A 20,674-nucleotide genomic window follows, 5' to 3' on the forward strand; every position below is an offset into this window, starting at 1 on the left:
TACTGTGCTCTTTTAATGAGTACCTGCAGGTGGTGTGATTATGAGTTTTCCTGAGATTGCCTGTTCTATGAAACCTGGAGAGCTACTGGGTGTGCAGGCTTTTATTCCAGCCCTGGCATGTCTGTGGCACAGTGCAACGAAAGAAAGTTGTCTCAATTACAGTGTCATCTACAGGTACATCAAATGTGTTATGTACTTATATTGGTGGACTCACTTTGTGCAAGAGTGACATTGCATAGTGTGTGTTGTGGGTAGCAGTTTCCTGGAGTCTCTCAACTGCAGGGCTTGAAAGCATTGTAATGTACATTTTTGTAATTTATCCGACACACTTATCCAGAGTAACTTACAGTAGCAATAAGGGTTAAATGCCTTGCTGCTCAAGGGCACGGCAACAGTTTTTTCACCTAATCGGCTCGTGATTTCGAAACCATTCACCTTTTGATGACCGTCCCAATGCTTTAACTGCTGGGCTAACTGCTGGGCTAACTGCCGTCCAGTGATGTTTTTATCTCTGTTTTTATCACTGACCACAGACTGCGTGTACTTTTCCTGTGTGCATGTTTCTGTGCGTGTTTCTGTGCGCAGGTTTGTGCGTGTGCTGTGCTAGACCCTAGACCCCAGGAACTACATCTGAGTGCCCCCTCACTACCCCTTATTCGTGGAAGCTAACAATAAACAATGTCATTGTTTAGCTTAAGGGGGAACGAAGGGCGTGCCACATTGGGAGGCATGTCGATCCCACGTGTCGGCCTGTGCTAGGTTAGGGCTGCCAGGCACCAGAGAGACCCAGTAGCAGAAGAAACCCACAGACAAGTCCAGACGTACAAAGCTAATCTATGGCAACTCGATCAGAATGCATCAGAAAACCTTTAAACTGTTATTTTTGTCTTATTCAGTATAAAATAATTATCCATGCACTTGGGAATATGGTAGGTATAACTCTCATATCTTTTTAACTTGACCGTTTGCTTCTGGCATACTTATCTGAAGTCTTCGGTTCTCCTTTCCTCGGAAGATGCCAACGCTTCCTCAATTTCATCAAGTTCCTCCTTAACTGAAGGCTTGTATTTGCAGGCTGTTTCACTTTTACTGTAGATATCCTAAAAAATCTCTAAACAGTTGTGGGGGCTTGGATGGGCCCTGGGTGCAGCCCCCACAGCCAGAACCTCTGGGGACAGCGCAAGCTCTCCCACACTGCGGAGAGAGGTCAACGCTCGCTCTGCCCTCCGCGCTCAAACCTCTTTCCCTTCTCCCTCACATGGGTTACTGTATCACGCAGGATTTCCCCTTTCTATAGAGACAGACAGAGAGTCTGAGAGAGACACTGTGAGAAACTTTGTGTTTAAGAACTGGTCTCTCTGAATTTTGGACGACAGAAGAGACGGAATCCTAATACAGCAAATCAAGAAAGCTATCTGGAGCACTGAATACCACTGGTCTTGTTGAGACCTGCGTATCCTACAGCACTTGGGACTCCTACATTTTCAGCCTCTCCCCTTCTCCTGATCTACAGTTACCCCAGTATCCCCAGCATACCTGTGATCGGGGGACACCCACCTACCCACCCACCGCTCCTTGAGTCTCCCCAGGCGTTAGCAGCATGTGGTGGGTACAGCCCCGGCTGGAGAACCCTTCGGAGAGGATGAGCTCCACCTGAGCTCCAGCTCGTCTCCCAGCTGTTGTTGTGGGTGTGTAGCCTCTTTTTCTTTGTTAGCCCAGCAAGTCATACATAGACTTATAGCAGCCAAAAGCTTGACCCACAATGAACAAAGATCACCGATTCCCCAGGAAGGGGAGCCAGTTCAGCTATGGCCCCAACAGCCACGGTCGAAGACACTCCTGCTTAGGGTATGTATGTAGAACTGGATCTTGTGTGGGGGTATGTGAGTATCTTGACTGTTTTATTCCGTTTTTGTTTTTTGCAGTCAGTTCAACCTCATACCATGCAGTTGTGGTTTCAGACTGTATTTCAAGTGTTGTATTTTTCTGGTTCATGTACAACGCAGTGGCTGTACAGTAACATGACGTCAGAGCTCTGGCTCTGCCCTTCACAGAGCTGTATGTGTTTTGATTGACAGCCGTTCTGATCTTGAGCACCATGCAAGACAAGAAGTTGCCACCATTCCTCCCGCTAATTGGGCAACTTTTGCAAGTGTTTTGTTGTCTGAGTGAGAGAAATACTGTAAATTAAAGCTGCAATATGTAACCTTTTGGGTGGCCTGACCAAATTCACACAGAAATGTGTGTTGTAGATGTGTCATTCTCATTGAAAGCAAGTCTAAGTAGTGGTAGACCAGTTCTATGTGCGCTATTTCTATGCTTCGCGTTCTTGTGTTTGGTTTTTGCGTCTTTTACTTTTGGGATTGTACAGTACACCAGCTGAAAATACAATATGTTTTTATATCAAAAATATATTTCACAGCGGTTTAGATGGTACCGTGATTCTCTACACTGTACTCGCTTGTTTTGTCACAAAATGAAATTAGGCCAACTTTTAGAATTTTTGTCAGGACATGAAGTGATTTCTGTATAGTGCATCTTTAAGAGGACTCTATATATTTTTGAAAGATGAGACGTTGAGGATTATAATAAATAGCACTTTGATGTCCTACAAGCAATCCAAATGCGCAGTTTTCTGTCATGCACAGTGTCAATGTTTATGATCACGATGTTCAATGTTGAGCTACAAGGTTACATGGCGTCATACCCTGAGTTGTTCTGAATGTTTGTCTATTGTCTATTCTAATTTTCCACGACACGCACCTGAATGCACTCATGACTCCTTTATATGCGTACAAAAATAATGTGAATGCGTAATCTTTTTTTAAATTAAGCCCAAATTACGGCGTGCCGTGTAAAGGCACAGGGATGAAGACCAAACAACATGAAACAAAACACGGGTAGAAACACAAAACAAAAGAGCGAGGAGTACCTTGAATAAATAACACACGGGACGAGACCCGTAATCATCTGCGCAATCCACAAGGGCACGAAAGCCCAAAACACACAGCACAGGTACTCACACGCACCAATGGACATAGTAACAATAATCGACTACCCAATGGTAACCAAAGGGCACATATATACAAATACAATCAGTGGGAATAGGGGACAGGTGTACATAATGAAAGTTCCATGACGGTACCCCCCCTGACGCACTAGCAGCGCAACGACACCGGTCTCGAGGACAATCACAGGAACGGAGTGCGGATCGATCAGGACCCGATGCAGCCAGTCACAGCGTCCTTAGACAGACCATTCCTGCGGTCTCCCTCAATGGTCAATTATTCTGTCACGTTGGTATGAAAAAACCAGTCAAAACTGTTCGCTGCTCTGGCCCCCCAATGGTGGAACAAACTCCCTCACGACGCCAGGACAGCGGAGTCAATCACCACCTTCCGGAGACACCTGAAACCCCACCTCTTTCAGGAATACCTAGGATAGGATAAAGTAATCCTTCTCACCCTCCCCCCCCTTAAAAGATTTAGATGCACTATTGTAAAGTGGCTGTTCCACTGGATGTCTTAAGGTGAATGCACCAATTTGTAAGTCGCTCTGGATAAGAGCGTCTGCTAAATGACTTAAATGTAAATGTAAATGTATGAAGAGATTCGTTAGGAAGGTAGGCCTTGAAATAGATCCACATGTATACCTCCAATTGACTCAAATTATGTCAATTAGCCTATCAGAAGCTTCTAAAGCCATGACAATTTTCTGGAATTTTCCAAGCTGTTTAAAGGCACAGTCAATTTAGTGTATGTAAACTTCTGACCCACTGGAATTGTGATACAGTGAATTATAAGTGAAATATTCTGTCTGTAAACAATTGTTGGAAAAATTACTTGTCATGCACAAAGTAGATGTCCTAACCGACTTACCAAAACTCTAGTTTGTTAACAAGAAATTTGTGGAGTAGTTGAAAAATGAGTTTTAATGACTCCAACCTAAGTGTATGTAAACTTCTGACTTCAACTGTGCAAATACAGTCAGTCGGAATGGGGGACAGGTGTGCGTAATGAATGTTCCGGAGGGATCCGTAACAGCAAGTTTGAATTTTGTGAAGTTAGTGTGGTAGATGGGGAAAAATTATTATTAACGATCAATAATGACAAACCTCCTGGCATTGACAACTTAGATGGAAAGCTAATGAAGATGGTGGCTAACTCTGTAGCCACTCCTATCTGTCATATTTTTAATCTGAACCTAGAGGAAAGTCTTTGTCCTCAGGCCTGGAGGGAAGACAATGTAATTCCGCTAACCAAGAGTGGTAAAGCGGCCTTTAATGGTTCTAACAGCAGACCTATAAGCTTGCTGCCAGGTCTTAGCAAACTGTTGAAAAAAATGTGTTTGACCAAATACAATGCTATTTCTCTGTAAACAAATTAACAACAGACTTTCAGCATGCATACTTTCAGACTTTCAGCATGTACTGCACTGACACAAATGACTGATGATTGGTTGAAAGAAATTGATAATAAAAAGATTGTGGGAGCTGTACTGTTAGATTTCAGTGCAGCCTTTGATATTATTGACCATAACCTCTTGTTGAAAAATCTTAAGTGCTATGGCTTTTCAACCTCTTCAACATCGTGGATTCAGAGCTATCTGTCTAATAGAACTCAAAGGATTTTCTTTAATGGAAGTGTCTCTAATGTCAAACATGTAAAGTGTGGTGTACCGCAGGGCAGCTCTCTAGGCCCTCTACTCGTTTCTATTTTTACCAATGACCTGCCACTAGCATTCAACAAAGCATGTGTGTCCATGTATGCTGATGATTCAACCATATACACATCAGCAACCATAGCTAATGAAGTCACTGAAACCCTTAACAAAGAGTTGGAGTCTGTTTTGGAATGGGTGGCCAGTAATAAACTGGTCCTGAACATCTCTAAAACTAAGAGCATTGTATTTGGTACATATAATTCCCTAAGTGCTAGACCTCAGAGGAATCTGGTAATGAATGGTGTGGTTGTTGAACAAGTTGAGGAGACTAAATTACTTGACTGTACCTTCTGCAGGCTCTGGTTTTGTCTAATCTTGATTATTGTCCAGTCATGTGGTCCAGTGCTGCAAGGAAAGACCTAGTTAAGCGGCAGCTGGCCCAGAACAGAGTGGCACTTTTGCTCTTAATTGTAATCAGAGGGCTGAAACAGATACTATTACATGCCAGTCTCTCTTGGCTAAGAGTTGAGGAGAGACTGACTGCATCCCTTCCTCTTTTTATAAGAAACATTAATGTGTTGAAAATCCCAAATTGTTTGCATAGTCAACTTACACACAGCTCTGACACACCACATCCAGAAAAAAAATTCAAGAAAACGTACAGTATGATATATAGAGCCCTTATTGCATGGAACTTCCTTCCATCTCATATTGCTCAAATAAACACAAAACCTTGTTTCAAAAAACAGATAAAGCAACACCTCGTGGCACAACCCCCCCCCCCCCCTATTTAACCTAGATAGTTTGTGTGCATGCATTGATATGTAGGCTTCGTGTGCCTTTTTAAAAATGTATGTAGTTCTGTCCTTGAGCTGTTCTTGTCTAATGATGTTCTGTATTATGTATGATGTTTCATGTTTTGTGTGGACCCCAGGAAGAGTAGCTGCTGCTTTTGCTACAGCTAATGGGGATCCTAATAGAATACCATATACCCGCTAATGACAAAGCAAAAACAGGTTTGTAGAAATGTTGCTACTTTATTTATTTTTTTAAACAGAAAGAATACCCTTTCTATGAAACTCGAAATTGAGCTCAGGTGCATCCTGTTTCCATTTATCATCCTTACGGGCTTCCCGGCTGGCGCAGTGGTTAAGGGCGCTGTACTGCAGCGCCAGCTGTGCCATCGGGGTCCCTGGGTTCGCGCCCAGGCTCTGTCGTAACCGGCCGCGACCGGGAGGTCCGTGGGGCGACGCACAATTGGCCTAGCGTCGTCCGGGTTAGGGAGGGCTTGGTCGGTAGGGGTGTCCTTGTCTCATCGCGCACCAGCGACTCCTGTGGCGGGCTGGGCGCAGTGTGCGCTAGCCAAGGTGGCCGGGTGCACGGTGTTTCCTCCGGCGCATTGGTGCGGCTGGCTTCCGGGTTGGATGCGCACTGTGTTAAGAAGCAGTGCGGCTTGGTTGGGTTGTGTATCGGAGGACGCATGACTTTCAACCTTCGTCTCTCCCGAGCCCGTACGGGAGTTGTAGCGATGAGACAAGATAGTAGCTACTACAACAATTGGATACCATGAAAAAGGGGTAAAAAAATAAATAAAAAAAAGATGTTTCTACAACATGATTGGAGTCCACCTGTGGTAAATTCAATTGACTGGACATGTTTTGGAAAGCTACACCCCGGATTTATATAAGGTCCCACAGTTGACGTTGCATGTCAGAGCAAAATCCAAGCAATGAGGTCGAAGGAATTGTCCGTAGAGCTCCGAGACAGGATTGTGTCGAGGCACAGATCTGGGGAAGTGTACCAAAAAATTCTGCAGCATTGAAGGTCCCCAAGAACACAGTGGCCTCCATCATTCTTAATTGGAAGAAGTTTGGAACCACCAAGACTCTTCCTAGAGCTGGCCACCCAGCCAAACTGAGCAATCAGGGGAGAAGGGCCTTGGTCAGGGAGGTGACCAAGGACCCATTGGTCACTTTGACAGAGCTCCAGAGTTCCTTAATGCTAAGAGTCACATCTGGAGGAAACCTGGCACCATCCTTACGGTGAAGCATGGTTGTGGTAGCATCATGTTGTGGGGATGTTTTTCAGTGGCAGGGACTGGGAGACTTCCCATTAGATGTTGGAACATCACTGCAGGGATTTGCTTCTGTTCAGCCACAAGAGCGTTAGTGGGGTCGGGCACTGATGTTGGGCGATTAGGCCTTCTTCGCAGTCGGTATTCAAATTCATCCCAAAGGTGTTCGATGGGGTTGAGGTCAGGGCTCTGTGCAGGCCAGTCAAGTTCTTCCACACCGTTCTCGACAAACAATTTCTGTATGGATCTCGCTTTGTGCACGGGGGCATCGGCATGCTGAAACAGGAAAGGGCCTTACCCAAACTGTTGCCACAAAGTTCGAAGCACAGAGTCGTCTAGAGTGTTATTGTATGCTGTAGTATTAAGATTTCCCTTCACTGGAACTAAAGGGCCTAGCCCGAACCTTGAAAAATAGCCCCAGACCATTATTCCTCTTCCACCAAACGTTACAGTTGGCACTTTGAATTGGGGCAGGTAACGTTTGGACACACCTACTCATTCCAGGGTTTTTCTTTATTTGTACTATTTTCAACATTGTAGAATAATAGCAAAGACATAAAAACTATGAAATAACACATATGGAATCATGTAGGTTAAGTGTGCCTTGAATTCTTAACAAATCACTGACAGTGTCACCAGCAAAGCAACACCACACCTCCTCTTCCATGCTTCACGGTGGGAACCACACATGCGGAGATCATCCGTTCACCTACTCTGCGTCTACTCAGCCAGCTAACGTTAGCTAGCTGGCTAATTAGCTTGCTAGCTAGTTGTTTTGGTCTACCGGTGTCTCCATTTCAGTTAGCACAAACTGACGTTGCATGATAGTTGCTTGCTAACTATCTAGTTTGCTCACGTATCTAAAGTTAGATTATCAGCCGCTAATGTTAGGTTAACTGAAATCGACTTTCTACTGTCAGTTTGATTTAGCTAGCTGCGTAATCAAATCAAATTGCATTTGTCACATGCGACAAATACAACAGGTGTAGTAGACCTTACAGTGAAATGCTTACTTCTAAGACCATAACCAACAATGCAGTTTAAGAAAATCCCCCAAAAAGTATGAGATAAGAATAACAAATCATTAAAGAGCAGCAGTAAATAACAATAGCGTGGCCATATACAGGGGGTACCGGTACAGTGTCAATGTGCAGAGGCACCGGTGTTGAGGTCATTTAGATAATTATGTAGGTAGTTATAGACTTGGCGCTCCGGTACCGCTTGCCGTGCGGTAGCAGAGAGAACTGTCTATGACTAGGGTGGCTGGAGTCTTTGACAATTTTTAGGGCCTTCCTTTGACACCGCCTGGTCTAGAGGTCCTGGATGGCAGGATGCTTGGCCCCAGTGATGTACTGGGCCGTACCTGCTGCCCTCTGTAGTGCCTTGCGGTCGGAGGCCGAGCAGCTTTTATACCAGGCAGTGATGCAACCCGTCAGGATGCTCTCGATGGTGCAGCTGTAGAACCTTTTGAGGATCTGAGGACCCATGCCAAATCTTTTCAGTCACATGAGGGGCAGACTTCACTACTGTCTTGGTGTGCTTGGACCATGTTAGTTTGTTGGTGATGTGGACGCCAAGGAACTTGAAGCTCTCAACATGCTCCACTATAACCCCGTCAATTAGAATGGGGGTGTGCTTGGTTCTCCTTTTCCTGTAGTCCACAATCATCTCCTTTGTCTTGATAACGTTGAGGGAGAGGTTGTTGTCCTTACACCACACGGTCAGGTCTCTGACCTCCTCCCTATAGGCTGTCTCATCATTGTCAGTGATCAGGCCTACCACTGTTGTGTCATCAGCAAACTTAATGATGGTGTTGGAGTTGTGCCTCTGCGGGCAGTCATGAGTGAACAGGGAGTACAGGAGGGAACTGAGCACGCATCCCTGAGGGGCCCCCATGTTGAGGATCAGCGTGGCGGATGTGTTGTTACCTACCCTTACCTCCTGGGGGTGGCCCGTCAGAAAGTCCAGGATCCAGTTGCAGAGGGAGGTGTTTAGTCCCAGGGTCAGAGCATGCTCAGAGTACACGTCCTGGTAATCCGTCTGGCCCAGCAGCCTTGTGAATGTTGACCTGTTTAAAGGTCTTAGTCACATCGGCTGCGGAGAGCGTGATCACACAGTCGTCCAGAACAGCTGATGCTCTTGTGCATGTTTCAGTATTACTTGCCTCGAAGCGAGCATAGAAGCTATTTAGCTCGTCTGGTAGGCTCGTGTCACTGGGCAGCTCTCAGCTGTGCTTCCCTTTGTAGTCTGTAATAGTTTGTAATAGTTTGCAACCCTGACACATTGCGAATGTTGCCTGTAATCCATGGCTTCTGGTTGGGGTATGTACATACAGTCACTGTGGGGACGATGTCCTCGATGCACTTATTGATAAAGCCAGTGACTGATGTGGTGTACTCCATAATGCCATCAGAAGAATCCCGGAACATATTCCAGTCTGTGCTAGCAAAACAGTCCTGTCATTTAGCATCTGCTTCATCTGACCACTTTTTTATAGACCAAGCAAGCCAGCCAGTACTACAATAGCTGCTTTTAGTAACGCGGGTGTATTTAGATACACTAGCGTTGCTTTCAATTGCACAAAAACAGTCCACAGGAAGCCAGAAGTTAAATACAATTCTGTTTTAACTTAGCTACTCTGCCGGTGGGGGGAATTTGAGACAATATCAAAAGGATGGTATTATTAAACAGGCGTTCCAAATGTGGGTCTGTTGTAGACCCAGTTCCTCTCTGCTTTCCGCTGCTCTAGAGGCGTCACTACAGACACCTTGGTTCGAATCCAGGCTGTATCACAACCGGCCGTGATTGGGAGTCCCATAGGGGGGCGCACAATTGGCCCAGCATCGGTCTGGGTTTGGCCATTGTAGGCCGTCATTGTAAATAAGTATTTGTTATTCACTGACTTGCCTAGTTAAATAAAGGTTAAATAGGTTTTTTTGTTGCTATTTAAACGATTATAACAGTGTCCGCGGTCATTTGGCTTACCAATAACCGTCATCCAAAATTCTGTGACTGTCACTGCTCTAGTGTATGTGTGTATCTGTGTGTACGTGTGTACATGTGTACTTTGACTGCTCTGTGTACTGTGCTGTACCAGCCTTGGGGAAAGGAGAATAGGATCGATAGCACCAACCCTGTCTGCTGATTTCACAACTGGGATGGGGTGCAGTGAGTAACACTGGTGGAGCACACTTTGCTCACTGTGTGCGTGTGTGTGATTGGTGTGTGTTTCCAAGTGGGTGTGTGATTAGCCACACCATTCTCCTATGGAGCCATCCTGCACACTGGTTTGTACTCGTATACTGAATGTGCTTTCACCCACACGTCTCCTATTAGGAGGGAGGCACCACTGGGATGGGTGGTACAATGTGGTATTAGCCTCTCCAGATCAACAGTTGGCTGGGGTCACCAGTAACTCGTCCACTGATCATAGATTCTAACACCACCACTGACCTGAGCATAGTCTGAAAGTGCCCTCGGGTTCAGATGGGCAGTATTCTGGGATTATGTTCGTGATTTGTTTGTTTTCGTCTATTTTTTATATTTTTTATTCCGGGCTACCTTTATTTATTTATTTATTTTATTTAACCTTTATTTAACCAGGTAGGCAAGTTGAGAACAAGTTCTCATTTACAATTGCGACCTGGCCAAGATAAAGCAAAGCAGTTCGACACATACAACGACACAAGAGTTACACATGGAGTAAAACAAACATACAGTCAATAATACAGTATAAACAAGTCTATATGCGATGTGAGCAAATGAGGTGAGATGAGGGAGCTAAAGGCAAAAAAAGGCCATGGTGGCAAAGTAAATACAATATAGCAAGTAGAGTTACCTTAGAGTTTCAATATCTTACTTTGTTAGTACTGTGTCTCTATAGTGCAAATCTGTTCACACATTTCTTCTGTGCCCCTCATATGCTTCGATTATTTACTTTATGTGTAATGCTAAGCAATGGCCCAGACTATATGGATCCCTTATAACATTAACATATGATCAGACGTTTGGAGACGTTCAGATCATCACACTATTCCTCTGAGATCCCCCCCCCCCCCCCACACACACACACCCCTGTTGTCTTGGTCCAATACCTGAAGGAGCCCCCCACCAATGCTTTCCAGATGTGCTGATGTCATCGTCACATGAGCGTTTGAGAGAGCCCGTACAATGCCACGGCCACTGACCGATGTGAAGTACCAAATAACTATGGCCACCACAGTTATGATCTTCACAGGATGGCTGCCCACATTCCAGCAGCGGCAGAGCTATTGGGGAAGTACAGTGGTGCCATTTTCAGATGTGCACTGAGGAAGAGGGCACATAATAAACCTCATACTTTATATTGCTTAGCAGTTATGCCATTTGTTTAATCAGTTACGATAAACAAGGGGTCAGGCAACTGCCAGTCACATCATTTGGCGGCAGTGTTGGGGTACTTGATGGAGATTGGTTTTATATGTTTCAAAGCAAAACACCAAGTTGGTGCTTCATCAACCATCGGACTCCACATTGTTTATTTTTCAATTCCTTTGAAAGGTTTTGCTTCGAGTGTGACTCAATAATGAGAGGCTTCAACTAATGAAGCATTGGCTGTAACTTGCCTCTCCCTGGCCTGCTACACCCTCAAAGCCTCTATCAGTGCCCAAGTGATGTTCAGACACTACTGCTGTCACTGTTAATACAAGCTGTGGTCTGGTCAGTGTCTCTGGGTGCCTGTCAGTCTGATCTGCAGACTACTGCCACACTGGGAGAGACCCAAAGCATGTCATCCAGGTGGCACTGGGCACTGGAGAGTCTCCAGACTGAGATTACAGTTAGACCAGAGAGTTTGTCCATGTCATATCTCGATCAGCCATTCACGTTTCAAACAGCCCCTTCAAGTCTAGTTTTCCACGAAGAGAGAGAGTGGTTGCATGCATAATGTAGCAAAATGCTTTGAAACAGAACATTGCACTCTGTGTTCTTATTGGACAAGTTCACGTTCGTGCCTTCTGAACACGACCCATGCTCTCCCAGGCAGCCATGCAGCCCAAAGAGAACTGGAATGCTAATCAAGGCAGCAATAACACAACACTCCCGGTCTGTCCCCCCAAAATAAAGCCCCGAGCCTGGAATAGTTCCCAGATCTCACCAGGGGGGCCGTAACAGTGGCTCATGTGCGTCACTACTCCAGCTCCATGTATTCAGCATGACCGCCCTTCCCCATCACCCTCCTCTTACTCCCAGAAACCTATTGATTCCTCCATGCCCGGCTCTAGGAGGTGTATGTTTTATTATGCCATGGTTTTGATGTTTCAGAGGGGCATTGAATATTGTGTCAGGGGGAGGTTATTATTTGGTATTTTGGTATGGAGTGACATCTACTGGTTACAGCCTCTTGGTTTGCGTTTCACATGAAAGAATTGGTCAATTCCAAAGAGGTTTTGAGAAGTTTAGAAATGTGAGATGTTTTGAAAGGCAGACTCACAGGAATCTCAGGGGAGTAGCATCAATTCCAGTGAGTGTTTTCATTCGTGACTTTTGGAAGACTCTTTGCAATCATAGTCACCTGTCCATCTTTACTTTCTAAAATGAACCACATTTCTGAGAATAATAATATGCTTTTCCAAAAACACAATGTAAAAAGTATACAGATTTCCTATGTAGGTGCACTGTTAGTTGTGAATTGATCTCCATAAAAGGGTGCTAGAACATCAGTACCTAAATGATAAGCCTTTAATAATTAGACTTTGTCATTAAAACAACAGAAATAAAACATTCCATTGTCAAGCAATTTAACAAAATAATGGTCTTAGATTTTTGGACGAAGGGCACGTACGGTTCGCTCGACTCCACTCCACTAGGCAGGCACATGGTGATCCAGTGCCTACCCAACGGTACTCCAGCCAGTCCACAGAGGGTGACAATGCATAGCACGGAGCACTCTGATCTAGATGTGGCTCCTCATAGGGGAGGGAACGCAGCATGGCACAGAGGCACATTCTTTGAAAGCCACCCAGCCCAGTGTCTTTTTCAAGACCCAGCACGTTTGTCAGGCACGTTGCTCAATGATCAGAGGGTCCGATGTATGCAGCTTACGTATGTCCCTGTCTGTCATAGATTGTCCAGATCTATAAGATGCCTTCAACAGTCATGCTAACTGGAATGTATTTACCCTCAGTGCTCAACTGCTGCTGATGGCTTTAGTTTTCGTTGATGTTTCAGGAATGTCTCTTACTGTAGGTCAGGTCTTCAATGTTCGGACCAGTTTATTGTATTTTATTGAACCCTGACTAGATTTGATAAAATTTAATTGAACCATGTTATACTTTATGGTATTAGCTTTGGATATTTTTTTTATATTTACTTTTTTAGTGATAAACGTTCTCTCCCGGTTTTCCCCAGATGGCTGGCAGTACCAGCAAGATTGCAGACAGGGAAATTCTATTTTAATCGCTCAGCACTGTGCCTGTCATTGGTGTGTGTGACAGATTTATGTCGTCGTCGTTCCCATCTCCTTAGCAGAAAGAGAAGGTCAGAGGTCATATACCTGGGTTGTGTTCATTAGGCACTGAATGGAAAACATTTTGCAATGGAAAACAAAAATGTGTGTTTTTTTATAACACTGTGTTTTCACACATGCGTGACTTTCAAAAGGCTCCCCTTTTCAATTCCCCTCCAACATGTCTGCCAACATGCCACCCCGGGCTCTGTGCCCTCTTCCCCAGTATACAAATATTTACCCCTGATTTCATTAGTAACGCTTTGTGAGCTCATGGGCCGTTTCAGTCCACTGCTTTCTCTGACCTTATTGATCTGGGCTCTGGCTCTAGGTCTGGGCAGATGACTTTTGGAGATTTTCTTGTCTGGGATCAGGTGAAGACTGTCATGTAGTAAACATGCTAAAACAGGAATGGGTGATCTCCGATGGTGAGGGCTGATATGGGTGCAGGATTTTTCCCCAGACAAGTAGTAACACACCCCATACTACTAATCTCAACTAATCATTGTCTTCCATTCAGGCTTTTGTCAGTAGAAACTGTTCTCAGTTTTATTGTGACACACTTCAATGTGTTACTGTCATAGTGTATTTTTCTCTCTTGAAAAAAGGACAGAAGTCTTAAGCAATGTCATGTGAGAGTTGATATATTAATATGTCTGTATGCACATATTTCAGGTATTTATGGTATTTAGATGCATGGTATATAGCATATAGAGCATTTAAAGAGTTAAACCTGGAGATACTGAGAGGGTAGGAGCCATGCTGCCTCTGAGACCGCCCCTGTTTTTTCTGACCTCACAGTTCAACTGACATACACATACACAGGAAGGGAACACTAGCACAGGCACACAGACACATGATATAGCGAGACTTGCACACAAACAGACACTTATTGAGTTTTCAAGAGGGTCCATGTCTTCAGCCGTCAGAGGGAGTTGAGACTTAGAGGTGGAAGACTGGGTTTAGAAGAATTGCAGAGGAGAGAAAGACACTGATGAGGAGTGAGACAGAAGGGGAGACTGGGAGAGCTTTCTGATCAAGCCTTCATGTAGAGATTGTTCAAAAAGACAGTGAGAGCCAGACATAGGAATGGAAAGGACCAAATCAAGCTAGTTAATCTGCATTTTGTTTATTTTGACCTTCATCTGGATAGAAAAGGAATTCCATATTGTCCGTTTAAGGGAGCTTCACTCTTGCTTCTACAACTGTTGAACATGTGCTTGGTGACAAACTCAACTCGTTCTGTCCCTCAACCACATCAAAGGATGTTACCCGGGAGAAAAAAAAGGACTTTTTGAAACACACAGCAGCTTTTCAAGAGGCGGATTTTTCAATGTTTTTGACAGGAATGTTGGTGGGAAATACCAAGGAGGATTTCCCTCAAAGCCTCAGACTTTCTCCCAGATTCTCGCAGGGATTGTCTTGCTGTTTTGGCTTTTCTTGTAATTGCGGCATCTTCGGTCCTCTCTGTTTGACATATCATTCATTTGAGCGGCAATGGGAACCAGGTGCGGCGTGAGGAAAGCAGCAGAGTCGCGCGTAAGGAGACGGACAAGAGCACTCTAATGTTCCCACCGTAGCTTTCAAAAGGAGAAGGAAACTAAGGAAAACAGAGAAAAAAAGTAGAAAGGGGGGAAAGAGGGAGCGAGAGGAGGAGTGAATAAAGGGGGGAGAAATATGAGTTTGCCAACAAACTGTGTATTCATGGCCCCCACCACGGACCGGTCGTTCAAAGTGCGGAATGGGAATATCTGTGGATCCCCGTGCGCAGTCAACCGGCCCATTGACATTGTCCAGAAGCGCAGGCGGTAAATGCACCACCTTATTATTCCCTCTCACCTATTGTCCCAGATGCTGCATGTAATCATTTCCATGTAAAAAGACCAATGAAGACCAACATGTGAGGTTTATAGGAGCATGTCAAATGAAAGATAAGAGTCTGTTTTAGTTTTTTTTAAATTAAGGCATATATAAATGTTTCAACCATGTTCTATCCTAAATATTAGGAAATAGCAGAGGCTTTTATATATGGTCAAACAGATAGAAGAGGGGCCTTAAAAACATCTTAAAAGGTATTATAAATACATCAAAACACAATAATGCTGAATTAAAGACCCCTGCCAACTAATATCAACACTTATATTTAGTTTTGGAGAGATGACTTGCCTTGTTTAATTTTTTAGAAACATTGCCCTGTGCCTTGAAATTCTGTTAGCAAAAACCCACATATCTTTAAGATGTTTTCTCATTTCTCTCTTTCATCAGGAGGGAGGATAATGAAAGTTCACAGAAGTAAGTAAAGGTTGACCTAACAATTAGTTATTGTGTTTTTAGGGATATATATTTGGTTTATGAATTAAGTTAAATTATGAATTATTAAATTAAAATGTGAAATTCTGTTACTAAACTGGTAATGGCTTTCTGAAAAATCTGTAATGGAATTACTGCAATTGAATTGGCTACAGTGGGAAATCATAGTAGGCACAAACCACAGTTGAGTCACCTGCTTACAGTCCTCCATTCCACTGGCATACTGGTACTGTATGTACAGCTCAAAACTGTTTTGTTTCTGTCATCTGGTGTTCAAAGCAAGAGTGTAAAGAACCACAAACCCTCCCTCTCTCTCTCGATCTGCCTCTCTCCTCTCTCTCTTCTCTCTCTCCAGTTAATGTCACCTCTCCCGGCTCTTACTCACACCTACTCATGACCCCCTCTCTTTCCATTTACTGTAACCAGCATCCTTACCGACTGACACTGGACTTCAATGTTCATTGAAAAGTAGTTGAAATTTGGTCAGTCCGCCCTGGCCTTGATTCCAACATACACAGACGTTGGTTTTTTGGGGGGTATTGTCCAGACCGGACCAGTTTTAATTTCAACATCTACAGAGGTTGATTTTTGGTCCGTTCCCGGACCTCCATGATTCGTTCAGATTTGTCTCAGTTGGACCAGACCAAATCTGAACCAATCATAGATGTCTATGTTTCACAAGTGTGGAGAGCACAGTAGAGTACAGTAAAGTAAAAACAAAAAGAGTTGAGTATAGTTCAGTAGAGTTGAGTACAGTATACTGTACTGTACTGTATTGTATTGTACTGAACTGTACTCTACTGTGCTCTACTGTTGTTGTGCTTTGATGTCCAAACTTGTAAAACATAGATGTCTATGATTGGTTTAGATTTGGTCCGGTCCCGAATTTGGTCTTGTTTGGGGGCAAAGCTCATTAAAATAACAGCCATTGCATATAATAATACCCAAATATGCAAAGGAGGATATTGCATATGTATACATTTTGTACCTGTTTAAGATACATCACCATGAAGAGAGTTACGTTCATATCCATAATTATGCATTTCTGGGTAGTACAGATCAGGGACACCTGATGAAATTCCGTTACCGCAATCCATTACCAAGTGTAAGTCCACTTCACTTACTGTGGTTCAATAACCAAAAGAGAACAGATGTAATGTCATAGCTGACACCCCATTTCTTTCTGCAGACATTTTTTTTATCTTAATTGGGAGCAGATATTTAAGAGGTTTTGGAAAACGTGGTAACACCAAAAAAATGAAATTCTGTTCCCAAACTTTGATCGGCACAATTCTTCCAGTAAATGTGTTTTTGTCAAATGTTCTGTTCAAATTGTTAAAAGTAGTCCTTATGGGTAGAGTTGTATGGTTTGTTCAACTTTGAAATCAATTGATTTTGTTTGGCATAAATTTAAAGTGAGTCTCAGCGCAATTCCTTTATCCTGGAATTGTCTATGTGTCTATAATGAACATGATAGGAGACAGAGCTGGTTTCAAGTGCAGAGCGCAGCAGGTGTTTATTGGAAGGGACCATAGGAGGAGGTAGGGTCCAGGGGCAGGCAGAAGGTCATACACAGGCAACAGTACAGGCAAGGAATAGGCTAAAAAGAGTTGTGAGTGAGGCAGGCAAAAACTATCATACACTGGAGGAGTGAAGGATGGGGAAAAAAACAGCACTCTGAAAGATGTGTGTCTCAAAACAAACAACACCCCCACAGTGATGGGGTGCAAGGAACTGAACGAAATAGTGTGGGATGATGACATGCAGGTGTGTGAACAGGTGATTAGAATTCCAGTAATGGGGATCTGGAGAGTGAGCTGGAAAAGTGGGCTGCGTTCCGGGGATCTAAATGTTTGAGAGTGTGAGATGGACGCAGACTTTACAGTTTCATTTTCAGCACCCACACACATCTGTGTGCTTTTAGGCCAGTTTCACTTTAACACAGCTCTTTCATCCTATCTTGGTGTGGGTTTTGTGTCACCCTTTGTTACCACAAGCTATGCTGAATCTTAGTAGTCATGGGAGCTTTTTTGTTGTTGAAGTTTTTATGACTTTGTTCGGTATTAGGATGCTTCTCAGTGACGTAGCTGTGGATATAGCCATGACTGTGACTGGACTACGACTGTCAGGCTAGAATGATGTGGCCAGAGGGTTTCTTTTAATGAAGAACACATGGCTTCTCAGCACAGGTGAAATCAGAGGTCTTCTGGTCTGTGACAGACTTATTACCACTACTGGCATTCACACCACACACACACACACGTTCACGTGTGGCTCACACCACACCACACTCAACAGATGGCAATATGTGAAAGAGACCATTATGTTAGCTATATAGTTTGTACCCCAGGGACTCTCGTTCACGTTAGTCTCAGTGCTCCAGTTTAAAGAAGCAAAATGGAAATAGGACTAATTCTGTATCTGACATTTGAAAACGCATGACGACAAACCCCTTCACCGCAGAAACAAAGTCTGTTTATAATGTCAGGCCCAAATGTTTAAAACACTTCAAAGGCAACGTCTAATGAACGTTGAGTCAGGCGTATTTATAGACCAGTGTGGTGGGCCGATGAATTGAACATATGCAACTAATAACACAGTAAAAATCTGTTAAGACAAAAACTATGTATACTGTATAATCTTCCAAATCCTCTAACTAGCCTCTCATCATTTTAGTTTCCGCTAATGCCAACAAGCAGCCCTCCTTCCAATGCTGTGCTTTTCAATATTAATGCTTTGGGCACAACTTGATTAAGCCATGAGTAGGAATAGATTATTTATAGTTAATGCTGAGGGAGAGGTTGTTGTTCTGGCACCACACTGCCAGTTCTCTGACCTCCTCTATATAGGCTGTCTCATAGTTGTCGGTGATCAGGCCTACCACTGTTATGTTGTCAGCAATCTTAATGATGGTGTTGGAGTTGTGTTTGGCCACGCAGTCATGGGACAACAGGGAGTACAGGAGGGGACTAAGTACACACCACTGAGGGGCCCCAGTGTTGAGGATCAGCGTGACAGACGTGTTGTTGCCTACCCTTACCACCTGGGGGCGGGCCCATCAGGAAGTCCAGGATCCAGTTGCAGAGGGAGGTGTTTAGTCCCAGGGTCCTGAGCTTAGTGATGAGCTTCGTGGGCACTATGGTGTTGAATGTTGAGCTGTAGTCAATGAACAACATTCTCACATAGGTGTTCCTTTTGTCCAGGTGGGAAAGGGCAGTGTGGAGTGCTAATTGAGATTGTGTCATCTGTGGATCTGTTGGGGCGGTATGCAAATTGGAGTGGGTCTAGGGTATCCGGAAGGATGTTGTTGTGAGCCATGACCAGCCGTTCAAAGCATTACATGGCTACCGACGTGAGTGCTACTGGGCGCTAATCATTGAGGCAGGTTACCTTGGCTTCCTTGGGCACAGGGACTATGGTGGTCTGCTTGAAACATGTTGGTATACAGACTCTGTCAGGGAGAGGTTGAAAATTTCAGTGAAGACACTTGCCAGTTGGTCCGCGCATGCTTTGAGTACACGTCCTGGTAATGCGTCTGGCCCCGCAGCTTTGTGAATGTTGAACTGTTTAAAGGTCTTGCTCAGATCGGCTACCGAGAGTGTTATTACACAGTCATCCAGAACAGCTGGTGCTCTCGTGCATGCTTCAGTGTTGCTTGCCTCGAAGGGGCATAAAAGGCATTTAGCTCTTCTGGTAGGCTTGCGTCACTGGGAAGCTCGCGTCTGGCTTTCCTTTTGTTGTCTTTAATAGTTTTCAAGCCCTGCCACATCCAACGAGCTTCAGAGCCGGTGTAATTAGGATTCAACCTGAATCCTGTATTGACACTTTGCTTGTTTGATGGTTCGTTTGAGAGCATAGCGGGATCTCTTTTAAGCGTCCAAATTAGTGGCCCGCTCCTTGAAAGTGGCAGCTCTAGCCTTTAGCTCGATGTGGATGTTGCCTGTAATCCATGGCTTTTGGTTGGGATATGTACGTACAGTCACTGTGGGGACGACGTCGTCGATGCACTTATTGATGGAGCCGATGACTGAGGTGGTATACTCCTCAATGCCATTGGATGAATCCCGCAACATATTACAGTCTGTGTTAGCAAAACAGTCCTGTAGTGTAGCATCCGTGTCATCTGACCACTTCCGTATTGAGCAAGTCACTGGTACTGCCTGCTTTAGTTTAAGCTTTAGTTTAATCTTGTAAGCAGGAATGCGGAGGATAGAATTATGGTCAGATTTGCCGAATGGATGGCGAGGGAGAGCTTTGTATGCATCTCTGTGTGTGGAGTAAAGGTGGTCTAGAGTTTTTTTTCCCCTCTGGTTGCACGTGATATTCTGGTAAAAAAAATTGTTAAACTGATTTAAATTTGCCTGCATTAAAGTTCCCAGCCACCACTAGGAGTGCCGCTTCTGGATGAGCATTTTCTTGTATGCTTATGGCCTTATAGAGTTGGTTTAGTGCGATCTTAGTGCCAGCATCGGTCTGTGGTAGTAAATAGATGGCTACGAATAATATAGATGAGAACTCTGTTGGTAGATAGTGTGGTCTACAGCTTATCATCAGGAACTCTACCTCAGGCGAGCAATACCTCGAGACTTCTATAGGGGCAGAATCGTAGGTTCATCAATTTTATTTTCCAATGATTGCATGTTAACCAGTAAAACGGATGGTTTTAGGAGTTTACCCGCTCGCCTACGGATTCTCAGAAGGAAGCCCGACCTGCGCCCCCTTTTCCTCTATCTTTTCTTCATGCAAATGACTGGGATTCGAGCCTGTTCCTGGGAAAGCAATATATCCTTCTCGTCAAACTCATTAACCTCTTAAGTCGACCCTCTACTTTTTTGAACATTCTGTTAAAAATCGCGCAACATTTCAGCGCCCTGCTACTCATGCCAGGAATATAGTATATGCATTTGCTTAGTCTGTGTGGATAGAAAACACTCAGACGTTTATAAAACTGGTTAAATCACTGCTGTGGCTTTACCAGAACGGCATTTACATCGAAAAGCACAGGAAAAACTGATCACTGAAAATGGGAAAATATATCCATGCGCTACTTGAACCCATTGATAAAGGTGAACCACAATTAATTGACTGAGGTTGCAGTACCTACAGCTTCCACACGGTGTCTAGAGTCTTGTCATTTCCCTTCG

At 44.1% G+C, this 20,674-nt stretch overlaps 1 protein-coding gene across 2 annotated transcripts in view; it reads left to right on the top strand.

Annotated features, from left to right (window-relative positions):
* The window catches only part of LOC115108179 (3',5'-cyclic-AMP phosphodiesterase 4D-like), a 182,488-nt gene that overhangs the window by 101,187 nt on the left and 60,627 nt on the right, over nucleotides 1–20,674 (top strand). The window contains exon 1 of one of the 2 annotated variants that reach the window (XM_065008970.1): nucleotides 804–1,848. The exons of the other annotated variant lie outside the window; for it this stretch is intronic. Coding sequence (XP_064865042.1) covers nucleotides 1,763–1,848 — 86 coding nt within the window. The 5' untranslated portion in view covers nucleotides 804–1,762. Of the gene's footprint in view, nucleotides 1–803; nucleotides 1,849–20,674 lie in introns of those variants that run through there. 2 annotated transcript variants of the gene reach the window in all.

This window comes from Oncorhynchus nerka, linkage group LG24, assembly GCF_034236695.1.
Source record: "Oncorhynchus nerka isolate Pitt River linkage group LG24, Oner_Uvic_2.0, whole genome shotgun sequence".
Classification (NCBI taxonomy): Eukaryota; Metazoa; Chordata; class Actinopteri; order Salmoniformes; family Salmonidae; genus Oncorhynchus; species Oncorhynchus nerka.